At 44.5% G+C, this 24,151-nt stretch overlaps 1 protein-coding gene across 1 annotated transcript; it reads left to right on the forward strand.

Moving 5' to 3' along the window:
* On the forward strand, nt 1–13,612 carry Cisd1 (CDGSH iron sulfur domain 1). The gene is made up of 3 exons (XM_027395121.1): nt 1–208; nt 8,471–8,676; nt 12,911–13,612. The coding sequence occupies exons 1-3, from the start codon at nt 16–18 to the stop codon at nt 12,998–13,000; spliced, it is 489 nt and encodes a 162-aa protein (XP_027250922.1). The 5' UTR covers nt 1–15; the 3' UTR covers nt 13,001–13,612.
* The last annotated feature ends 10,539 nt before the right edge of the window (nt 13,613–24,151 follow it).

The following is a 24,151-nucleotide window of genomic DNA, read 5'->3' on the forward strand; positions in this document are numbered from 1 at the left end:
TTAGGGCCGCTGCGCATGCGCGACTCTACCGGCGCGCCCTCACACGCGCTCCCCAGCTGGCCGCGGCGCTTGCGCAGTGGCTGTGAGTGGGCCCCGGAGGTCGCGTCTTTCCCGGATCTCCGTGGTCCCCAGCGCTCGCCCGCGCGGTCCTGCCACGGCCTGCCCGCTGCCCTCACCATGGTCTCCAGCTGCCACTCCTCAGTGCGAGGTGAGCCGCCCGCGGCCGGTCCCCGCCACTCTTATCCGGACCGTCACCTTGACCTGCACAAGGGCAGGCGCAGGCCTGCGGGGAGGTCGGGGTTGGCGGGATGCTGGTGTCCCGGCCCTGGACCACTTTCCCAGCCAGCCACGCTGTGAGCAAACCAGGCTAAGCGCGTCACAGTCCACCCCAAAACGCCCCTGACCTAACTTAGTCCCTCCCAGGGCACAGAGAGGCAGCGTGGGGAAATGGGCAGCTTCTTGCAACCCTGGCGTCCGGGAATGGTCATGTCGTAGATTTTTTTTTTTTTTTTCTGGCTTTGTGATTCGAGGTGAAGAAATCCAATCCGAGCGAGGTCTTGAGTTTCCCAGTTTCTTACGCACCTTGCACCCAGCCACTGGTGCGTGGCGGTGGTCCAAGAAACAGCTGGAAATAGCCTTCCGTAGCTTTGAGAACAGTGTTTGAAGAAATCTGGTTGAAATATTGAGAATTGGTGAAACCTGGTTAGTGCAAGGTGGTGATAAGCTGTTAAAATTGACCACAGGCTATGCAGTAAGCATGATAGCCTCTGCCCAGGTGTAAAATACCACACCCCAGGGTGTGGTTACCTCTAACCTTAGTAGAGTAAAGGTAAAAAGTTAATTACCATGAGCCTCATTGAGTCCTCATTCAGCAAATATTGAGTCTGTCACCATTCCTAATTTGGACCTTAAGTTTGTAGTAGTTAGGGTTCTATATACTGGAGGGTTCTACCTTCTGTCGATGAAACTGATTTGGCAGGTGAGAGGGAGAAAAACTTTGTTGTTGTTGTGGTTGTTGTTTTAACAACATTTGTCTGGTGCCATGGCATGGAAGTGAGACCACAACATGTAGGAGTTGATTCTCTTCCACCCTTTGAGTCCCGGTGATCAAATTCAGGTTATCGGGCTTGGCAGTGGGCACCTTTCTCCCCACTGAGCCATCATGCTAATGCCCAAACATTTTTAAGTTACTAAAGATAAAGACAATTTGCAAAATTTACTCCAAAGGATAGCTGTCCCGAGCGTGCTGTATTTTCTCGCCGGCAAGAAATACACGCAGGACACTCGGATCCTTCTGCAGACAAGCTTTAATGCATCTTGAGAGTTGGGGAGAGCATAAGCTTACCAGAGCGGAGACACTGAACCAAGAAACCCATCCCTTAAAAAGGCTGGCAAGCAGCCGCCTGGGACGTGTTACCCTATGAATGGCTTCAGCTCCTCAGGCCAAATGAGCCACGGGATAGGCAGAGATCAAAGGAATGGAGATTACCCAGCGCCTGTGAAGTAATTTACATCTTGGTGTCTTTAGGCACCATTATTGTAATGGAGAATGCAGGAACCGGCTCCCTACAGATAGCCATCTTGGGACTCCTTTAAGTACTTTAAATACTTTGGTGAGTTTAATTTTCTTTATTGTTTTTAAAATCTGGGGTTTCCCTTTTTGTTTGTTTGTTTGTTCTTGGAGGTTTGTTTTTTTTTTTGTTTTGAGACATAATCTTTCACTGTAGCCCAGGCTAGCCCTGAACTTCCTGTATCAACCTCTCCAGTGCTGAGACCTGTGCCACCACACCTGAAGGAACAATGTTCTTGGCAATGAGACTATTGCATAAAATAAAATTCTCATGTGGTTTGTGGTGCGGTTGTTTTAATTTTGTAGGAACACTGTTGCTCATGCATGAGGTGAGCCAAAAGATTGCAAAATATGTTTTTGTTTGAAATTGGGGATCAGATTGTATAAGTAGGTACTAGAACCTGATTTAGATAGGAAGCTGTTGAAAAGGAAGTTGAACCCCCAGGAACTTGCCATCATTTGCAGGCTCGTCTTTCCTACAGTCAAAAGATAAGGTTTTGGTTTTGCTTAATTTTGGGGCACAAGGAAACCCAAAGATGACTCTCCATTACCTAAGGAATATGAAATCTCTGGGTGAAACCCCCAGTTACTTCAAGTTATATTATATGGGGTAACTTCTTAAAAATAGGAATGACAGATCATTATGAAGACCGTAGAGTAGGGAGAGTCCCAAAGGCTTTGCAAGTCTCTTCTATCAGCCCTTCCTTCTCAAAGTTGGAATATAGAATACCTTGGAAATAAATCCCGCTCCCTTTTAAGATTTATTTATTTTATAAATAGGAGTGTTTTGGCTGTTTGTATGTTGGTGTTTGTAAATGGTATACATGAGGTGCCCAAGGAGGCCAGAAGACGGTATCAGTCAAGTTACCTTGAACCTGGTGCTGGGGATGGTTCCTGATACTCTGGGAAACCAGCCTTTGCTCTTAACTGTGGAGGCATTTATACAGCCACTACAATATACTTTTTAATGTTTACTTCTTGTGCCTTGTAAAATTGTTGTGGTTTATCATTTTGAATTCTTGAATATTACACCCAGTTTAGTTGGTGCTGGGAATTTTACACAGGGCTTTGTATGAACAAAGCAAGCAGTGTGCCATACCCTGGACCCCCAGAGTTAATATTCCTACTGGTATTTAGTGGAAAAATAATATATTGATTTACAGCCAGGTGTGGTTGCAAATACCTGCTATCCCAGCCCTCTGGAGGCTAAGGCTGGAGAATCAAGAGTGGGAGGCCAGCTTGGGCTATGTAACATGAGTATCTCAAGAAAAAAAATTAAAAGTGTGGGGGGTGAGGTCTATGCTTGCAGAATTGTTTATATTGGGGAGGGAAAGCCTGGGGTGCAGAGGGAAGGTGGTTAATAAAACTAAGTGTGTGTCAAACCAGGACTGGTGTTAGAGAGAGGCAATCCAGAAAAGTGGTGGAACTCAGGATGAGATAGTTTGCACATGTACCTGTTCACTCATTATGGTTTCTGGAAAGTGGCCTTTGATGCCCATATATGCAATCTCGTGGTTCTTCCTCTTGCCCAATAGATGGCCTTTCTGAACTTGCTCAGATCTCAGTGCCTCCACACCTCACAGAGCCAGCTGCCATCATCTTTCACCCTTCCATTTCCACAAGGCTGACTGAAGTCACTCTCTCCTGACTCTAGATAGTATTATCTTGTGCTATCTTACCAATGCTTGTTTTCCTTTGTTTATTTGAGACAGGGTCTCCCTATATAACCCTGGCTGGCCTGAAACTCCTATGTAGAATAGGCTGGCCTCAAATTCACAGAGATCTGCCGGACTCTGCCTCCCAGGGCTGGGTTAAAGATATAAGCAGCTACACCTGGATACTTTAAAATAAGCTCCACATAAAGGTTTTACTCTATCCAGCCAAAAGTCAATCATAATTCACCTTAACCTCTAAAACCAAGAGGCCAGCTAAACTGAATATTTCCGTGTGTGTGTGTGTGTGTGTGTGTGTGTGTGTGTGTGTGTGTGTGTGTGTGTGTAAGGCATACATGCTGTTGAGTGGAGTAGAGGTCAGAGGACAGCTTTGTAGTGTCTGTTCTTCAGTCCCGTGGGTTACATGAATTGAGTTCGGATCATCAGCCTTTCCCAGCAAGTGCCTTTACTCACAGAGCTATCCCGCCAGCCTCTTAAATCGAAATTCCTGTTTAATAAATTACTTATTTTGTATGAGTTCTAGGGGACGTGTCTCATGTTACAGCACTTGGGTGGAGGTCAGAGGACAACTTGGGGGTGTTACTCTCCTCCCACAGTGTGAGTCAGGGATGAAACTCAGGTAGACATACTTGGCAGCAGGCACCTGTGTTCTCAGAGCCTTCTTGCCAGCCCTACGCCTTGTGCTTTAGTGGCTGCCTTGCCTTCTCTTGTACGTATTCTTACTTGGGCCTGTCCACGGGTTATAAAGAGGGATTTATGTGTTTTCCTGGGCTTTGTTGTCCACTCCAGACTTGGGTCATCCCAAGCACATAACCAGTGTTGGCCTGTCTGATTATACTCTTTATTTATATCCTGGCTTTCTTCGGACTCCTTTATATTTTTCCACTTCATCCTATCACAATACATTAATTCAGTAAGTTTTTTGAGTCTTGGAAAGTTATCTAATGGATTTTTTTTTTCTGCAAAAGAATGCACAGGTCACTCGGATAAAATAGTAAGCAGATAATGAGCAGTGGGATTTGGAGCTGAAATAGGAGCTGTTGTCTTTAGAGGATATTTTCTGGAATGGGGAAGAGTAACCCAGTGCAGCCCTGTGGGTGCCTGAGGTGCCTCAGGCTGATTGATGCTTTTTGTTTTCTGAGTCTGAGAAAGTAAACGAAAGGTCTAGATGCAGGTCTAGAAAAAGCCATTTAATGTAGGAGCACTGAGCCCATGGAAGCGACAGATGAAAATCAAGGTGAATTGGTCATCCATCACTGTATATTGCTCCCTGACTTGGAAGTCAGGTGTACCAAACCTTGATGAAGAAAACAGCAGGCAGAGCCTGGCGTTGGTGGTGCATGCCTTTAATCCCAGCACTCGGGAGGCAGAGGCAGGTGGATCTATGTGAGTTCAAGACCAGCCTGGTCTACAAGATCTCTGTGAGTTCGAGACCAGCCTGGTCAACAGAGAGAGTTCCAGGACTGCCTCCAAAGCTTACACAAAGAAACCCTGTCTCGAAAAACCAAAAAAAAAAAAAAAAAAAAGAAAAGAAAAGAAAAAAGAAAACAGCAGGCAGGGAAGGCTTGGTTTCAGCCCAGCGCCCCTCCCCCTTCCCTGACCCAAGCACATTCCGGTTCTGTGGCAGTTGGTGGTAGTGGGTAGGTGAAGGTCCTTTGGACAACTAGTGTAAAGGAAAAGAAGGGTGAGATATCTAAGTCAAAGCAAATGAACCCTCCCAGTAAAGCAGATCTGGGGGATCGGTCATAGCGAGAGGGCTGTGGGTTTAGGAGCAAGTCCAAGAGAAACCAGAGGCTGTAAAGTAGGCCCCAGGCAGTGTGAGGAAGCTGAGAGCATGTTGCCCTGTTTGGCTCTAATCTTCCCTTAATGGTTGGTGCTTATATAGGAGAAAACAGGTTTGATGGATCTACAGAAACAACCCACACTTAAGAACTGTATATAACTCAGGAAGGAAGGCAGCCCCGGAGAAGGCTGGAAGGTACTCACGGTCTGGAAGGTGCTAATAGAGAACGGTTGATCCTCGCAAGAGTCCTGTATTATCTCTGAAGTTGTGAGTGAACTTAAAACTAACCCTGCCATGCTCTGAGTGCAGAGAGGTAGGACCCCAAGGGCACTCAGATTCTGGTGGTAGATGCAGGGCTCAAGCTGATACTGTGTGTGTTACTAATTCTAAGAGACAGACTTCTGCCATACTGAGTGTTGCCGACCTGCAGAGGCAGGACAGAGCACTGCAGAGGCGGGATGGAGCACTGAGCATTCTTGAGTTGTGTTATTTGCTCACTCTCTGATTCTTTCTCCTCCGGATTGGCATTTGGATTTTTTTTTTTTTTCCAGTCTCTGTCCTTCCCTTTTCTTTCTTTGCCCTGGAGTTGCCAGGGTTGGTTGTTTGCCACTATTTTGCTAGAAAAAACAACAACAACAACAACAAAAACCCCACAGAACTGATTGAGGCTGCAGTAATGGAGTGATAAAATAGCAACAGTTTTTTCTTCCATCTGGAAACTAGCAATTTGTCTCTAATGAGATTAGAAAATTAGAATTTGGGAAGAAGGAAGAATAGAAAAACTCCCCACCCCTCCCCCAAGGCCCTATGTAGCTCTTCAAGTCCAAAGCACTCACTTGGAGTGAATCCAGTGCTGTTTCTCTAGCACACATAAGTGGTCACCGCCTGTGTGTTGATTCCCACAGGACAGACATCCTTGACTATCTAGGGTTTGTGTCTGCTGGGATATCTGTAGTATGGCTGCATTTCTGTGTTCCTTCCCCTGTCATTTCTTCCCTGGTCAAAAAAATCTGGAGAAGGTAAAAGTTAATTTGGGATTTGTTTTTGAATGTTATCCTGTATATTAATATGGTAATGTGAGAAAAGAGAATAGAAGAACGTTTAACACTTGGAATGAAATCTCAGGACTTTTGAAGTTTGTGGGGAATCATTAAAGACAAAAGGCTTCTCAGGAGGCAGAGCCTGGGCTCCATTACGGCAAATGGGCATCAGGTGGGATAATTTACCTGCAAAATGAATTGAAGTTCCTGCCAGAGAGGAACTAAGATCACAATATTCAAGGAGTTGTGTTATCTTAATTTAGAGGAAGGGTTATGGCTGCCTTTTGAGTTCCTATTCCATGTCAGTAGACACTGTGAAATTGAGGTTTTCATCTTTTGAGACAGGTCCGATGTCTAGCTAAGGCTGGCCTCAAACTCTTCTGTCTGAACTGTGAATGACTTCACACTGGATGTATTCCTGAACTGTTTGTTGAAGGGGAAGGCTGGGAGTCAGGCAGAGCAAAATAAATTTTGGCCCAGCTTGAATACTGAAGTTCACGAGACATTTACACAGAATGCATAGTTACAAAATATTCTGAAAGGCCGGGGATGCATCACAGAGGCAGAACGTTTGCCTAGACTACTCGACGAAGCCTTGGGTCAGTTCCCAGTACTGTAAAAAGAGAAAAATTCCCGATGAGGTCCAAAGGTTTGACACTGTCAGGTGACCACTGGTCATGTGGCACCTGGGAATAGCAAAATACCAGTTAATGTTTATTTTAGGTGCCCTAGCAAGAAGAAATGGAAATGACCTGGGATGGAAATCAGTCTAAATTGTTTTTTCTTCAGAGAAAAATGTTACTGTAGTTGAAAGTAGAGTCCCTGATCTATAGAGTGTACCCATTGGAAACATTGGATGGAAGCCTTTGAACAAATGAGACTAAGATGAAAGAAAGGGATTAGTTAGCAAGGGTATGAAGGATCTTCTGATTGAAGCTGTTAGGATTGAGCTCCAGCTTGCTTTTAATCCCAGAATTTGGGAGGTTCCAGGCCAGTCTGGTCTGCAGAGTGAGTTCCAGGACAGCCAGGGCTACACAGAAACCATGTCTCAAAACAAAACAAAAAGATGAAAAGATTGAGCTCTGGTTTTGGTTCGTGTAGGCACCATCAGATCTGTCCCACTTATGAGACACGGCGGAAACATCCTGGGGTCCACTATGCCCTTGGGATTGTGTTTGGCAATAAAATGTTTTTGTACTTATCTCCCTAGGGCTTTATTTGATAGTCTGGGAACTCATTTCAGACACTGAAGACCTGACTGAGGAAGTGCTAGGAAGCAGCCCAGTGTGTTTATCCTGACCTTGTTCGACTTCTTCCTGCAGCCCCTCCATGCTTGGGACTAGACAACTCTCTTCAGAGGCTAAGGCCAACCCGATAATGCTGAACTTGGCTTCTGCCGTCACTGCCTGGAGCCAGGGTGGCTGCTAAGTACTTGGGTTTCTAAGGAGTCCTTGGATGCAGAAGGAATAAATTCATGGCCTGTTAGTCCAATAATTTTTTATTATTACTAGAAAGTAGAGTAACATTTCGCTTAAGTTTTGGGAAATTCAGAAAGAAAATAGAAATGAAGTATTTATTGAATGTTTCACATGAGACTATTAACAGTCTGCTTTGTATTATAGTGAGAAAGCAATTTGCAAATTGTGGTAGCCTCTGAATAACTTCAGACCTAAAACCAGCCCTGCCAGGCAGATGCTGGGTATGTTCTGCAGTTGGGGGTGGGCTTTAAAGGTCTTTGTCTTGTCTAGATCTGATTGTTTGTGTTAATGTAGAGGTGCATTGGGTTTTGGTAAATTAATGCACCTCAAAGCCACTAGGGGGTTTTGCTCTTTAAGTGAAGTCATTTTGCCAATGGCAGCCATCACTTCCCAATCTTTCTGTTTTGTTTATAACCTGAATCTTACTTTCCAGGTTTCGTTTTCTTCTTTAAGCAGTAGGTATTGCAAGTGCACAAGCTGAAAATGTTGATGTGCACTTGGAATATTATCGAGCCCTGCTTTCCCTCCGCTGTCTTAGAGAAGAGAAAATCATCTTTGCTTTTCCCTCTTTTACATTAATTTAGCTGTCCACTCAGTAGCAAAAACACGTCTGCCTGAGTGAGGGCTGTGGAAAGCTGTGGGAAAAGAACTGCCACAGCATTGTGTCAGGGTCATTTATTAACACTGAAAATCGTTGTCAGACCGGCAAGATGGCTCAGATGCTGCCAAACCTGCAAACCTGAGTTAGATTCCCAGGACACACGTGATGGAGGGAGACTCCAAACCAACTCCCAGAGGTTGCCCTCTGACTCCAGCGTGTGCTGTGGGCACATGCCACCTGCACATAACTAAGAAGTAGATTAACGCTATCAGGTTTGGTGAGCATTGCTGCCTCTAACAGTCCCTACCTCCCTTGCCCGTTGCAGCTGAGTGGATTGCAGCCGTGACATTTGCTGCTGGCACAGCTGCTCTCGGTTACCTGGCTTACAAAAAGTTCTACGTTAAAGAAAACCGAGCCAAATCTATGGTGAACCTTCAGATCCAGAAAGACAACCCCAAGGTTGTCCACGCTTTCGACATGGAGGACCTGGGAGATAAGGCTGTGTACTGCCGCTGCTGGAGGTCCAAAAAGGTGAGCGCTGCACCCATGTGACGCCATGCAAGGCTGGTGGAGACCCCCTCCCTTCCTGCTTCTGTGGGTCTGTTCCTCCCTCGGTTTCGAATACTGCTCTCTGTTTGTCTGAGACAGGGTCTTACCAGGTAGCTCAGACCGGCCTCAGACTTGCCATGGTGCTGTGTCTGCCTCAAGTGCTGGGGGCTGTAGGCTTGCCCCTCCAAACACAGCTTTCCACACTCTTGTGGAATAGACTTTCTTAAATGTACAGTTAGTTGACATGCAGGAAGATTAATCATACCCTCACTGAATTAAACTGAGTTAACCATCATCTTCTTGCTTCACCAAAGATGAAGGAAAAAAATTCTTCCCCAAAGGGACCTCAGGAGGAATGTCTACAGCCCAAGTATGATGAGAAATAGACTGAGCAAAGTGTGTGTTTGAGACAGGATCTTACTGGGTAGCCCATGCACCTACAGAGGCTCACTTTGTAGCCAGGTTAGCCCTGCACTGCTGCCAGTCTTCCTGCTTTGGCTTATAGGTGTGAACCCCCTTACCTGGCTTAGACTTCTTACGGGTAAATACCCTAAGCATCCCTTTAGCTGCAGTTCCTGTAACTAAACACCTGGCACTTTGAATCCTTTAAAATCCAATCAATGTGATAAGAATTATATTCTGCAAGGTGGAAGTGACACCTGCAGGCTCTGGACATGGACTGTGGGATCCGCTTCTTAAACATCTTGACAGGATAATTCACTGGGTGACTTATGAATTTCAGATGTCCTGGGAGACCCAGTGTTAACAATGAATGTGCTATTGTTTACATTTATGAAAAGTGGGTTTCCTTAGCTTAATTTCCAAGGCCATAACATGCTGAGTTGGGAGTTCAGGCTAGGCAGAAAGCTTACCAGAAGCCATGAGTTTGGTCCCTAGATCTAAAAGAAGAAAGAAAAGAAAAAACCCACATAATTTCAAGTACCATTTTCTGAAATTGCAGTATGTTGGAGACTTACCACAGTGGAGAATGCTATCATGAACTGTGTCATAAACATGGAGAGAGCTATATGATACCTAGTAGAAAATGTGTTTGGGAAAGTGGGGGAGTATTTTATTTTATTATTTTTTAATTTCTTAGCTTTTAATAATACCTGTGTGTGTGTGTGTGTGTGTGTTTGTGCGCGCGCGCGCGCGCACACACACACATTGGTATATTCACATGAGCAAAAGTACCTGCAGAGGCCAGAGGTATCAGATCCCTCTGGAGCTTGAGTTACTTGCAGTTATACGGTGCCCGGCCGGTGCTAGGAGCTAGGATTCAAGCTCAGGTTTTCTTCGGGAACAGTACACATACTCTTAACTGCTGAACCCTTTCTCCAGTCCTGTTGGGAGTGGGGGATACATATTGTAGTTATTTAGTTAGCATGCTAAGAAATGGGCTTCACTGTGGCATTTTCATGAATATATAACATATGTTTTGTTCTTCTCTGCCACCTCCCACCGTCCTTCCTGCCCTCCTCCTCCTGGCACCTCTTACTGGTCCCATTTCTAACCCTAAGAGTACCCCTTTCAGCTTCCATGTCATGTGCATGCTAGTTAGTACTCTCTCCTGTTCTGCTTCCCCTCCCTTCATCCCACATCACCGTCGCAAGGAATTATATTTCAGTAGGCACTTCTAGTTGCTCGGTGTCATGTGGGCCAGTAAAACACAGTTGAAGAGATGTCACTGTGTCCCACGATGGCTTGATGTGGGTATAGAATGTGAGCTGTAGGTACTCCTGGAGCTACTAGGACATAATCTCTTGGTGCCTGTAGACTAGACTAGTTTTACAAGGTGTGCCTACAGGGGCTCCATTCTTGCTGCTGACTAAACCAGAGGAAGTAAAAATGGAGGCTTTCCCCAGTCACAGACACTCTTCCATCAGCGAGTTAAAACTGCTCACTGTGTATACCTGCTGACATGCAAACATGGGTATCGGGCAGTGAGGCCTGTGTGTGTAGTTCAGGTGCATTGGTGAGTGGGAGTGCTTTGCCATGGCTAACATTTTTCGAGAGTTAGACTGCCTCTGGGAAAACATACACATAAGCATACACAAGTATTAGGAATGCTTTCTCAACGTGTGAAGAAAGCAGTCACGAGGGAAGGGAGTGGGTGAAGACTCGGCCGCCAGAGATGAGTCCATGAGGAGAATCAGAGTGAAGACTTTGCCTCTCATGGGTCTTTTAAATGTAACTTATGGCAGGGTGCAGGCTGTGGAGATGGAGAGAAATGAACAGGATTGGTGGAGAGCAGCGACCTTTTCAAAAGACTGATTATTTTTATTAGTTTAAATTATATGTATGTACATGAGTATAGGTGCTCACAGAGTTGGGTCTCCTGGAACTAAGTTATAGGCAGTTGTGAGCCACCTGACATGGGTACTGGGAACCACACACAGGGCCTCTGGAACAGCAGCGTGCATTTAACTGCTGATGTCTCTCCAGCCCTGGCAGGGACTCCCTGGTCAGGGAGACTGGGGAGGAAACTACAGGATCTTAGCATGTGGTTTGGGGGTGGGGGGTGTTTAACAAAAACAAGAAATTCAGTTTGAATAGCTAATGTTTTCATGACAGTGCTAAAGAGTTCAGTTGGAAAGAGTGGGTTTGAGATGATATTGAGTGAAAATGGGCAGCAGCAGCAGTGGGTGTGACGTAGGGACACGGTGGCAGCAGAAGCCAGCAGAACTGGTGAGTCAAGGTGGACTCGATAAGAATCAGAGATGAAATCTCAAAGAATGTTCTGCATTTGGGCAGCTCAGAGTCAGGAGATAGGACAGACTCTGGGGGAGAAGTAAAGATAGAGCGTCCAAGTGGGAAGGAGAGTTTTCCTGCTGGGCTCTGGTGCTGAGCTGGCCTGTCAGCACAGCCAGGTGAGTGAGTGGGTGATGATGGGAGACTCTGGGATTAAGCAATTAGCAGCTGACCTTTTACTGCTGTTTCAACAGATAGTTAGAAGTCTGTGTCCAAGTCAGTGAAAGCCTATGTTACCAAAAGACAGGTGCTACCAGTGTGAGCATCTGTGGGGAGAGACAACAGGGCTGCCAGAGGCAGGAGGGAATGTCCTAGGGTTGACCTGTTCCGTGAAGTAGGTATATGGACCTGAGGAAGAATCAGGGATAGGCACAAGCTAGTGTTCCAAATGCCTACTAAACTGGGCATAGTCAGCTGCACACCCCAGGGATACTCATCTTCCTCACAGTTAAGACTGCCATTTCCTGTTCCCCAGCACACAGGAATCAATTGGACACCCTTCTCTGGCCTTCATGGACACTGCACATACACAGTGCACTGATATACATGGAGACAAAATAGCTATACACATAAAATAATAATTAAAAAAAAAAGTCTGCCATGACTCAGGGAGCTCCCTGATCTGTTGTGTAAGCACAGCAACAGCAAGCCCCTGTCCTGCAGAAGTTGGCTCTTTGGAACCTCTCTGGAAAATACTGGCACAGACTAGCTTGTCCCTCTCCCACCAGACACAAAAGTACCAGTTATGCCTGTGATGTGGAATTAGTAAAAGTGAAGGAACACTGGAAATTTATAGTCATATTTCCAGAAGAATCCAGAAGAGAATATGTCCATGAACGATTCAGAATGAGCTGCAGTAAAAGGGAAAAACACTAGGGGCTCAGGAATGAGCAAAATGAAAAACCTGGAGCAAAGATTGCTTCGAGGATAATTGATACAGGGGCCCTAAGCAAATTGATTCTTCTGGTTTTTTTTTTTTTTTTTGAAAGAAGATTTCATGCAGCCTAGACTGGCTTTGAACTCTTGATCCTTTGGCCTCTGCCTCTCAAGTGTTGGCATTATATGTGTGTACCACTACACCCAACCACAAATTGATTTTAATGGAATAAACTTGAACTCTTGCAAGTAGAACCATGAGCATATTGTAGGTAGAGTGTTCATAAAACCCAGGATTCAACCCTCAGTGCACACCTCATTTTTTTTTATTTTGTCTATTTATAAAGAGGGAAAAGGCATAGGTTACTAGAATGGTAGCCAGTAAGTAGTCAGAGCTAAAGCCTTCAGCATGCATCACCAGATGTCAGAGGGAAGTTCAAGTAGCAATCTGGATTTTATCCTCCTGTCCATTTGCTAACCAAGAAAAGGAGGAGCCATGATATGTGGGAATCAGGCATCACTACCCCTCTGCGAGCAAGCACAGACTGGTGTAAGGATCAGACCTTTTACAGTCTCTCTCTCTCCCTAGTTTCCGTTCTGTGATGGAGCTCACATAAAACATAACGAAGAGACTGGAGACAACGTGGGACCTCTGATCATCAAGAGAAAAGAAACTTAATGGACATTTTCAGTGCTGCACCCCAGAGTGTTGTGATATCACCTGATTGTTTAATTAGAATTAATTAATTAATGAGAGGCTCACTCTGTCTGATTGGTCTCCCTGGGTTCTAGATGTGGTTGGTACCTTGCAAATCGCAGCTTTCGTATTCATGGCATTAGCCTTGCTATTGGAATATCGTGGTGCACATTTGTTGAAAGAAGGAGGAGATAAAAAAGAAAGGGTAAACCGACCTCATGATATATGGGTTATTTTGGTCTTGTAAGGATCCGTTCCTTTACAATAATGGTCTTAGAATATAGTGGTATCTTGAGGTTAACGTATTAAATTATTCTCAAAATCATGTACATGAACATTGTACTTGTAAGTTTAAAGAAAAAAATCACCTTCTCATATTACTTAGTCAACTTGGAAAGTAATAGAGTGTGATGACATTGCATTGATTTCTTACAGCATAGGAGAAACCTACCATGACCTTGACTGTCCCTGTGGCCCAGGTGATGACATGGATTCAGCTTGTGTTTTAATGCTTTCAGTCAGAATTAATTGAATGTTATCCTCCTTGAAGTCGCCCAGGTCAACAATAAAGGGGCAACAACTTCCTTGTGTTCATCTCTGTGGATATTTAATTGATCCACTCTAGACACCAGTGGCAGAGATCTAGACCACAGTGATGTTGGTTAAGTAGCCACAAAGACTGCTGGGACGATGGCTCTGTGGATAAAGTTCCCATGTAAAAGCCAGGCAGGCATGGTAGCTTGCCTGTGATCCCAGCTCTTGGTAAGGATCAGCAGAACTAGCTAGCCAGCTAGACTAGCCAGAATCAATAGATCTGAGTTCAACCAAAGACCCTACATCAATAAATACAGTGGGGAGCTATCACGGGAGATACTGGTGTCAACCTCAGGCCTCCTTTGATCACATCTGCACACATGTACACCACACACATGTGAATTGAATATACATGTACATCACACATCCACATGTGGAAAAAGAAAATAAAATGTAGTCTTTTAGAACGCACGCTCAAGAACAGAAGGGCATCAGACTGAAGTCCTTGATGGGATTCGATACCCGTGTTCAAGTATATTGATCTCAAAGCCACAGAGCCTTGCAGAGAGTTTCAATCAGAAGCATAGGAAATATTTATTTCCCACTCTGGAGAATCAAATGCGTGGCTTAAGCCAGTAAAGAAACTACTTTTGAAAATAAAAAGGACCCCATCTTCCTTGAAATTATACAAGTTTTTTTTTTCTTACAAAGCCTTGAAGACAAGTGATAATATGCACAGTTTCTACTCTGTCTGAACACCTGAGGCTTCACCTGTCCTTATTGATAAGCTGAGCCCTGGTAAGCCATGTGCTGTCTTCTCTATACCACTTCCTGACCTCAGCAAACCACCTAGCTTCTCAGCCTAAGTGTATGAATGTTGTGTGTGTTCGAATGGGGTATGTGGTCACATGTGGAGGCCACAGGTCACTGTTGGGTCTCATCAATTTGGCTACATTGGCTGGCCAAGGAGCTCCAGGGGTGGTCCTGTCTTCTCCCACCCCCTCAGCACTAGATTCCAGTGATGGAACTCCAAGTGCATCTAGCTTTTTATGGGGTTTGGGGGTTCCGGACTCCAATTTTCATGCAAACCACAGCAGGCACTTTACCCACTAACTATGTCCCCAACCTGTTTCTCAGCCTTTTAAATTGAGGAAATTGGACTAACTGACCCTCCCAGGATTTGTCTCCAGATTTTAGACGGACATAAAATGTGTGGCTGTTTTCTCAGGAAGGGAAAACCACTAGAAGACTGTCAAGCTGGACTTACTGTCTGCAGAGAGGTCTTGCTCTCTTAATGTTTCCAATGTGAGGGGCCATGTTTATAGAATCAGTGACATGTGTCGGACAAAAGTGTACACCCCATAATTGAATATCACACATGGTGATGTAATGGACAAGATAAACATTAAATTGTGGCATTGTATGATAAGGGCTATTTGATAAATGAGAGCTGCTCCCAAATAGGTGGATGGTTTTTATTTTTGCATCCTTTATTGTGACATTTGGCTTTAAGATAAACATTGCCTAAGGTCTCCGGGTAGTAACGTTAAGTGGTGTAGGTTCTCTTTGAGAGTGTTCTCTGCTAGTTGACAAGATCTGTTAGGGACAGAGCCTTGCTGTGTAGCACAGGCTGGCTTTGAACACAGACCTGCCTCAGCCTCTTGCATGCTAGAGTCACAGGCCTAAGCTACCATGGTAGACCTGTCCCTGATAGACAGAGCCACTTCATTTCTCAGTTTTTTAAGTAGACACGATTGTGCTGAATGACACATGAGCCATTGGTCCCCAAATTTTGACTAAGGTCAAATGTTTAGGTATCCAGGAAGGAAAATAATAAAAAGTTATCAGCATGAATTTACTTTTTATTTTAAGACAATTCGGATATCTATGGTATTGAAGTATCCTTCAATGAAATGTTGGAGTGTGGTTTCCTTAAAGTACTTTTTTTTTTTTTTCTCTTTTTCTTTCCCCTCTGCCCCTAACAGGCTTTCTCTGTGTTTACAGCCCTGGATGTCCTAGAACTCTCTTTGTAGACTAAGCTGAACTCAGAGATCCTCCTGCCTTTGCCCCTGTTCACCCCCACCCCCCACGTGCTGGGATTAAAGGCGTGTGCCACCACTGCCCAGCTAAGTACTTTTCTTGACAAAAGAATAAGATGGCAGCCATATATTTGTCCCTACCATCTCTAACTGCTCTACAAACTCACAAAGTCTGAGTTGCTCCAAGCCACGGTCCTGTCTAAAGCTCTAGAATGTGTTGATGTCAGTGACTTAAGTTTCGAATCTGATAGTGTGTTCAGCGTGTATGGGGTTCATGGGAAGTTAGTAATTGCTTTCAATGCTTTAGACTTTCTGCTCACTTTACCACCAGGGGTCCAAAGCAAGGACAGTGCTGCCTGATTTTGGGTGACAGCCATACCATTTTGAAGGAAGATTCCCAAAGGTGAATTTCTGCTGATCCTTGTCCTTTAATGAGCAAAGCCCAGGTTTATTATGGGCGTAACAAGTCCGGGCCAGGAGTCAGCTCAGCAATTTAATCCCTGCCTCCCAGTACAAGGCCCAGGGTTCAATCATGAGCACCACAGTCTCTCAAAGTTCATAGAGGGATTGCACACATGAATATGTTAGCTGAAATCAAGATTGCCGTAGAGAACAAAGATGAGTAAGATTTTCCATCTGTCAACAGTACTGCCAGTCAGAGGCATTACCTCTCTCTTACGTATCCGGAATTATTATTCTCCTTCCTGTGAGAAAAATACCAGAGAGTTTGGAGGTACATTCTACTGTGGCAGAGAAATACTGAGGGACCTGGTCACATTTTCACCCTTCCAATTCAAGCAAACTCCCTTAGAACTCTGCAAATCCTATATGATTTCATGTTCCCCTTTTTTGGCTTCAGTCTTGGGTCAGAGTGCCACCTGGTGCACAGCCTCCGGTACTGACAACAGGAACCCTAAATTATTTATTTTTTTTAAACTCATCTAGTTGTGTACTGAAGTCCCAGACCTTGTGTTCCCCCTAAAGCGGGGAGGGGGGGCCACCATTTATAGCAGCTGACATTTGCAACTTTCCTATGGTCTGGACATCTGGTTTGAGGAATAACCAATGGTGTTCTTAATCCCCGAGAGAAAAGTTTTAAAATTTGGCCATGTTAGTGCCTAGAGCAGCATTGGGTGAATACTGCCTCAAGTTAACACCTGCAAAGGAATACAACTTGAAAGGCCACACACAAAGACAATTGCCCAGAAGCCAGCCTTCCTGTTTTCTCCTCTCCAAACCCGAAAATCCATTTTGGTTTGTTTGTTTTCTCTATTCTGGTATGCTACATCCAATATGCTAAACTTGGGTTGTTGGGTTTCTTTTTGTTTTCTTTCCTAACCAGGAAAACATGCTGAGTAGCTTGCCCTGACAGTCTTGGCTGTAATGTATCCAATCAGTAGTAAAGCTGTGACGTAGCTGGCTTAAAAACCAACAGGTAAAACAACTTTGACCCAGCTGAGGGTGCAGCTATGAGGTAGAGTGCTCACCTAATGTGGCTTGGTCCCGGCACTGCAAAGGTAAAAGTTACACACCTCTGTCCAGGCTGTTCTGAGCTAGCATGCTCAGGGTGCAGCAGGGAAGAGGGGTGGTGTTTTTGATGCTGCAGCTTGCTTTTTTTTTTTTTTTTTTTTTTTTTCCCCGAGACAGGGTTTTTTCTGGGCTTTTGAGGCTGTCCTGGAACTAGCTCTTGTAGACCAGGCTGGTTTCGAACTCACAGAGATCCTGTGCCTCCCGAGTGCTGGGATTAAAGGCGTGAGCCACCACCAATGCCTGGCTAGCTCCAGCTTTCTTGACACAGCCCATCACCCCGTGACAAGGGCTTTGTTTGTCCTCCCTCCTTCCTCTAAAAAGGTACTTGGGCCTAAAGAGGTAGGTTAGAGGTTAAGAGTATGTAGTTCTTGCTCTTACGGAGGACCCAGGTTTGGTTCCCAGTGACCACATTGGGTGGCTCACAGCCATCTGTAACTCCAGCTCCAGAGGATTTAGCACCTGTAGTCTCCAAGGACACTTACACACATGTTTATATACCCATATACAAACACAAATGCATATGCATGATGGGTTCTTAATGTATTTGCATTTGCCTTCTTGTCTCTGTGTGTACCACATGAGAACAGGTGCCCAGAGAAGTCAGAAGAAGGTGTCAGATCCCCCCAGAGTTGGAATTGGCAGTTGTGAGCTGTCTGATGTGGGTGCTGGGACCCAGGACCTCTGCAAGAGCACCAAGTTCTCATAATGTCTGAGCTATCTTTCCAACCAATCCCCTACCCACTCCATAGTCAGGAGAGCCTCTTAGTGGCTGAGCTGACCACTGTCTACAGAGCTGCTCAGACAACCACCCATGCTGCAAAGTGATAGCCAGCCTTGACAGCTCGCTTGTCTCCCATTCCCCTGACCCCACTTAACGGTAGTCACAGCTTCCAGAGCTGTTCCAAGAGATATGATGACAGCAGCTGCTGCCACAATTGGGATGCTAGGCTCTGTGTTGGGATCCTCATTGTTAGTTAGGATAGGACCCTTTGAAGCAGTGGTCCTTCTACGCCAGTCTGGGCTTTGCCCCTTTGGAGTCCAGGGCTCCTGGTCTATTTGGCCTTTCTCATCCTCTAGGATGTGTGAAGGAGTTTCTCCACCTTCCATAGTTTTCTTCCATCTTTCCTGTATGCACTGTTACCTCTGTGTCCCTGACTGTCTGGGCAAAGTAGTCAGCTCAGAGTTAGAGAGAAGGACAAATACGTACTTTATTAACTGTAAGCAAAAAAACCAAACAAACAAACAAACAAAAAACTGCTCTGACCAAGCTTGACATTGCTGGTAGTGGTCCTTGCAGCCTGCTAGCCATGTATCACCTCCTTGGGACAGCAGGGATGTGTATAGAGATTGCAGGCTTCCAAACGAGACTGAGATTCAAGCCCCTACTCACTCTCATTTTTGCTGAGTTCTTGAGGTTATTCTCTGCAAAGTTTTACGTGTCAACCGGATAGGACACAGGATACCCAGATAACTGGCCAGTGAATAATTGGTGTTGTACGTGTTTGTGTGAGTGTTTTAGAGTAAGATAAAATTAAATCACCAGGTGAAATGAAGCAGACTCTTCAGCAAAGCACCATAGGCCTCATCCAGTCCTGAAAGGGTCAGGAAGGCTGGAGTTTCAGAGCCCCTGGCCCTGGATTCACTCCTCAGCTTGGGTGCACACAGTTATATGCCACTACTCCCAGCTGCCGTGTGTACACACTAGAATTAAGAAGGCAAAAGCAAGATCACAAGTTTGGGGCCAGCCTAGGCTATACCCTAAAAGAGAAGTTGTGTTTGCCTGTCTTGTAAAGGGCAATTGGAGATTGCATTGTCATCCCTGATTGCCAGGGCAGAAGAGGCCAGAACATGGAGGAGTTTCCCTACCAGGACCTCATCAGAGAGCATAGAAAATCAGCGGATGCTGATTTTCGTTACATAATGAGGGGATGTCCAAGCCAGATGGTTCCTGACCTCGATACAAACAGTGTGGGCTTTTAAAAAAAAATAATTAAATGAAAACTTTTGTTCTTCTGCCAACACAGTGCCTACACCTGAATCTAGTGCCGTTTCAGCCAGCAGTTGTGATTCCACAGTTCTTGGCCAGTTTCTCAGGCAGTGGCTGTCTGCCCTCTGCCACTGCTACCAAATGTAGTTTTTAACCAAATCTCTATCATTCCATTAACTAATAAGACTTAGGAGTCAGAGGCTGGGGTGAAAACCTGCTAGCTCAGAGAGGTTGGGGAGCAATTAGCTGACCTTCTCTCTTGACCAGAGCATCCTTCCACTCCGCCAAACCAAAAAAGATGGTCACACTCAAAAGTCCCTCCGTACTACTTCCTGTACGTCTCTCCATCCATCTTGCAGACTCTCTCTCTCTATGATTACTTTCTGTCTACTAGTTGCTAGCCGTGCCTCCTGACCCAAGGTTGATTTTTATTTTATCAACACAAACGCAAACTCGGGGTTTACAGTGTGCCTTAATGTGCTGAAACAAATTTTAATGGATAATAACAATAAAAACTACATGGAGGTATAGCTCAGTGAGACAGCACTTCCCTTGCATTTGTACAGCCCTGGGTTCAATCCCCAGTATTGCCATAGAAGAAAATTTGCATATATGGATTATCACATGCTATTGGGATACAATTATTCATCATACAGTGTTGAAATCAATGCAAACATCTAAATCTTCAAACACTTGTCATTTTTCTATGGTAAAAGAATCCATCTACGAGTGAAACTGCCAGATGCCTGTTTTTCTTCACCTGGCTTATTTCACTTAACATGTTGTCAAGTTCCATCTATGTTAATAATAATAATAATAATAATAATAATAATAATAATAATAATAATGGCAGGTTCCACTGAGTGTTTACAGGTACCATGTTTTCTTTGTTCATCTGTTGACACACACTGTCTGACCACTGCTGCAGTAAATGTAAGAGAACACAAGTCTGTTGTAAATTAAGCTACACCATATCTAATTCCAAAGGGGGTTGTGTTAATTATATATATAATAATGGTGCTATAGCACTCGGTCAGGTCATTAACCTTCCTGAACCCTTATAACACAGGAGTTATAGGACTGTCTCACAGAGTGGTCATGAAAACAAAACACAGGTCATGCACTTGTCTAAAGGAAAACACGACAGACTGGGTTCCAAATCTAATTGGCCTTTGTTAGAGATTCATGAAATCGAAGCTGCCTCCATTCTACAAAATAGGACAAGGGCTCCTACCAAGCAGGAGTAAAAGTTTTATTGCACAAGAACAGTGCACAGACAATAAAAATTCAGGCAAAGCTGATCTTTACAGCTCTGGGAACTGAACACACGGCCTCATACGTGCTAGGCAAGTGCCTTACCACTGCAGCACAGCACAGCCTCGCATTACTTTTCAGTAAAGACAGAAGCAAAGGTAGCCTCCTTGTCCAGCTGACTCAGCCTGGACTCTCGGTTTTCAGAAGAGCTTCTCTGTACCAAGTGAGCAACATGCCCACTTCATGGCTCGCTTGAGATGGTGTGTGCTAAGTGAGTAACATGCCTACTTCATGGCATGCTTGAGATGGTGTTTGCTAGATGACCAACATGTCCATTTCATGTCACGCTTGAGATGGTATATGCTAAGTAAATACTCTGCCAGCTGACTACATCCCAGACCCATCTTTTCCTTCTTTTCTAACTCCTATTTGAGGTGACCATTGACAGACAAAGCAGATATTGGCCTCTCCTGTCTCATTACCTGCGGACAGTCAAAGCCCTTCTTGATATGAACTGAGCTTAGCGTTTTCTCTGTCATGCACACCTCCTCACCTGCCTGATGTTTAAGCCTCTATTCCTTGCTTAGTGTTGCCCACACTTATCTCCATAGACCAGCCTCCACATCTGCTTGCACTGCTCCATCTCACTTCATTTCATGGTGCTGGGCATTGAACCCGGGGCCTTGCCCACCCTAGGCAAGCTGAGTGAGACCTCCATCCCTGGACGACTTTTCCTTTTCCTTGTATTTTCTCAGAAAATCTTTCTGCCTTTACTTGCAAGTTTTCTGAGTAGTCTTAATTTGCTATGTTCTGCGTATGAAATATATAATGTAAATGCAACATGTGGCAGGACATGGTTAGTCCCTGTACTCCAGAGGCACAGGTAAGAGGAGTGCTATGAGTTGAAGGCCAGCCTGGTCTTCGTAGGAAGTTCCAGGCAAGCCTCAGCTAAACAGTGAGATTGATCTCGATAGGTAAATGAATGAATGAGCAAATAAATAAGTAAATGTCATTTGCTTATAAACCAACCTTTCTTCCTTTTGGTATATTTTAGTATGGTTTACACTTGCACCAGTAGTTGCAAACCTATCGTTTTTTTAAGCGATTTCTTATTTTTAGTTGCTTTTTAAAAGTAACACTCCGCTGTGTGTGTCGTGCTTGTTTCAGGTTGGTTTGTGAGTTTCTTTTGTCAAACTTAAAAGCTTGTAGTTTAGTAATTTTTTTCCCTTTATTACAAAGTATATCTAACCCTGTATGTGTTTAGTTGCATCTGCCCTCTGTAGAGTAACACACAGCATGAGATGGATCGGATGTAGTGAGAGAGGGAAGGAAAACAGATTGTTGCTGCAAGGCTTTTGAAGGGAGCGTGTGCTAGGACACTCTGCAGATGGCTGCACGTAGAGAAAAGCTATTATCAACCTCAAACTAGCAAAGCAGAGAGTCACACCTATATTCAACTGCAGTGACGAATGACATGATGTGAGAAATGGAGTGGGGATTTAAAAAGAAGCAATGAGGGGGGAAAACCCTAGAAAGGACCAAATTCAAATGAGACTTTAACATAAAAGTTATCATTCCAAGCCATCAAAGAAAAGAAAGATGAACTATTCAAAGCATGTTGCTGAAGTGACTGGGTCGCCAGCTGGGGAAATGTTAGACCCCCCTCCTACTGTCTCTGTTGCTACAACACTGAAGACTTAAATGTAACAATAAATCCAATGGTTATTCATTAATGAAGAATTTTAAACCAAATTCCAGATTCATCCCCTTCCCAAAAATATAAAGGTAAAGAGACTAGAGTTTTGGAAGATAGGATGATATTTTTAAACTTTTAGATAGAGTTTATATCTAAAATATTACACTATTTATATTAAAATATTACACTACTCAGAAAAATAGAAGTCTATAGAAGAATCACAGACATACAAATATTCATTTTCAATACTCTATAACAATTTTATTAAAAATAAAACAACCTCATAGCTAGGTGATGGTGGTGCACACCTTTAATCCCAGCACTTGAGAGACAGAGGCAGGTGGATTTCTGTGAGTCTGAGGCCAGCCTGGTCTGCAGAGTGAGTTTCAGGACAGCCAGGACTATACAGAGAGACTTCCTTGAAATAAAACAAAACAAAAAACGCATAACATTTAGAAAAATATAACACTATAGAAATTCAAGAGTTGGTTATAATTCTGTTCATTTGTTTTTGAGACAGGCTCTTCCTATGTAGCTGAGGCTGTGCTCAAACACAGGATCCTCTTGTCTTAGCCTCCAGGGTGCTAGGATTATAGGTATCCAAGGAGTGTGACCCTAAACGTGGCAGTGTTAGGTGTGGCACTAGAAACAGGAGAGTTGAATCTCTACCTAGAACACTGTGAACACCATCCCCTTCCCTACCCTCAGAAGTACCAGTGAGGGTTCACTGTATGGAGGAGAACATAATCCTGGAGTACCAGATACGGCAACAGGCTGGACAAAAACACCCCTAGCAGGGCTGGATGGAATTCTGCTTATGGAACAATGAGACCAAGCCCCTTTCCTCCTGCTTTCTTCCCTTCCCACCCCCTACACACCCCATCCCAAAATGAAAACTGGAAGAAAATGTTGACATACACAGACACCCCTGAAGTATACCCACCCATCACTTCTGAGAACAAATAACCAAAGATCACAGACTTCGGAGGTAAAGATAATATATGTTAGATAATATGGAAATCAGAAGCAAACAAACAACAGAGAGAAGAAATTTTAAATTCTTAGCTACAGTCTCAGCATTATGCCAGACAGGGAGCCTGGGTATTGTAGTGGGATACCATTGCTTCTTGCCAGAGCCCTGAGTTCAATTCCCAGCACCAGATGAACAAAGGATAGCCTTCTATGATGAAACCACTTGCCTGATTATAGCCATTAAATGATTCATCTCAGTTTTTGCCAAAAGTGGATAGATGGGAAAGGACAGCACTTTTTTTCTTCTGTTTTACCTGACTATTAAAACTGGACACACACAAATCCTGGAGATCTAGTCAATGGCGGGTGTATGGGGGAATCAGAAATGGGTGGCTCACATTTTCTGGGGTTTTAGTCCATGATGACCCAGCTCTGTTGTTCCAGGCCTGTGACAGCATGGTTCATCTTGCTGGTAATGCTTGGCCAGCTGGGAAGCAGAAAGAAAGAGGAAGGGCCTGGGTCTCAACACCCCCTTCAACGGCACACCTCCAGTGACCTCATTCCCTTCTCAGAGTATCCCTCTGAAAGAGTCTACCACCTCCCAGGACCTCCACTGGTTGAGAGCCAAAGCTTTAATGCATGGGCCCTGGTAGTGTGGCATTCAAAACTTGTTTTGGAACAGATACTAAAATCAGTTGAAGCCTGGGAACCAAGAACAACCAAAATTGCAAGTCACAAATATAACAGGAGATACATAGGTCTTTATGGAGAAAAGTCTAAACTTTCAGTTAAAAATAAGCAAACAAGGGGGCTAGGGAGATGGATGAGTCAGTCATTAAAGTGCTTGACTTGCAAGCATGAGCCCGACTTTGGAGCTCCAACACCCACATAAAAAGCCAGGCAAGGTGCTGTACAACTCTAATTGTTCTATGGAGGCAGAGACCGGTGGATCCTCACCCTCGGTCAGTCAGGATAGCCAAATAGATGAGCTCCAGGTTCAGTGAGAAATCCTCAAAAAACAAAATTGAAGATGACCCACAACGTCAACTGCTGGCAACCACATGTACTCATACATATGTGCACATGCTCCAACATTCCAGCGTGCACTTGCTCCAACATGC

The sequence above is a fragment of the Cricetulus griseus genome, assembly GCF_003668045.3.
Source record: "Cricetulus griseus strain 17A/GY chromosome 1 unlocalized genomic scaffold, alternate assembly CriGri-PICRH-1.0 chr1_0, whole genome shotgun sequence".
Lineage (NCBI taxonomy): Eukaryota > Metazoa > Chordata > Mammalia > Rodentia > Cricetidae > Cricetulus > Cricetulus griseus.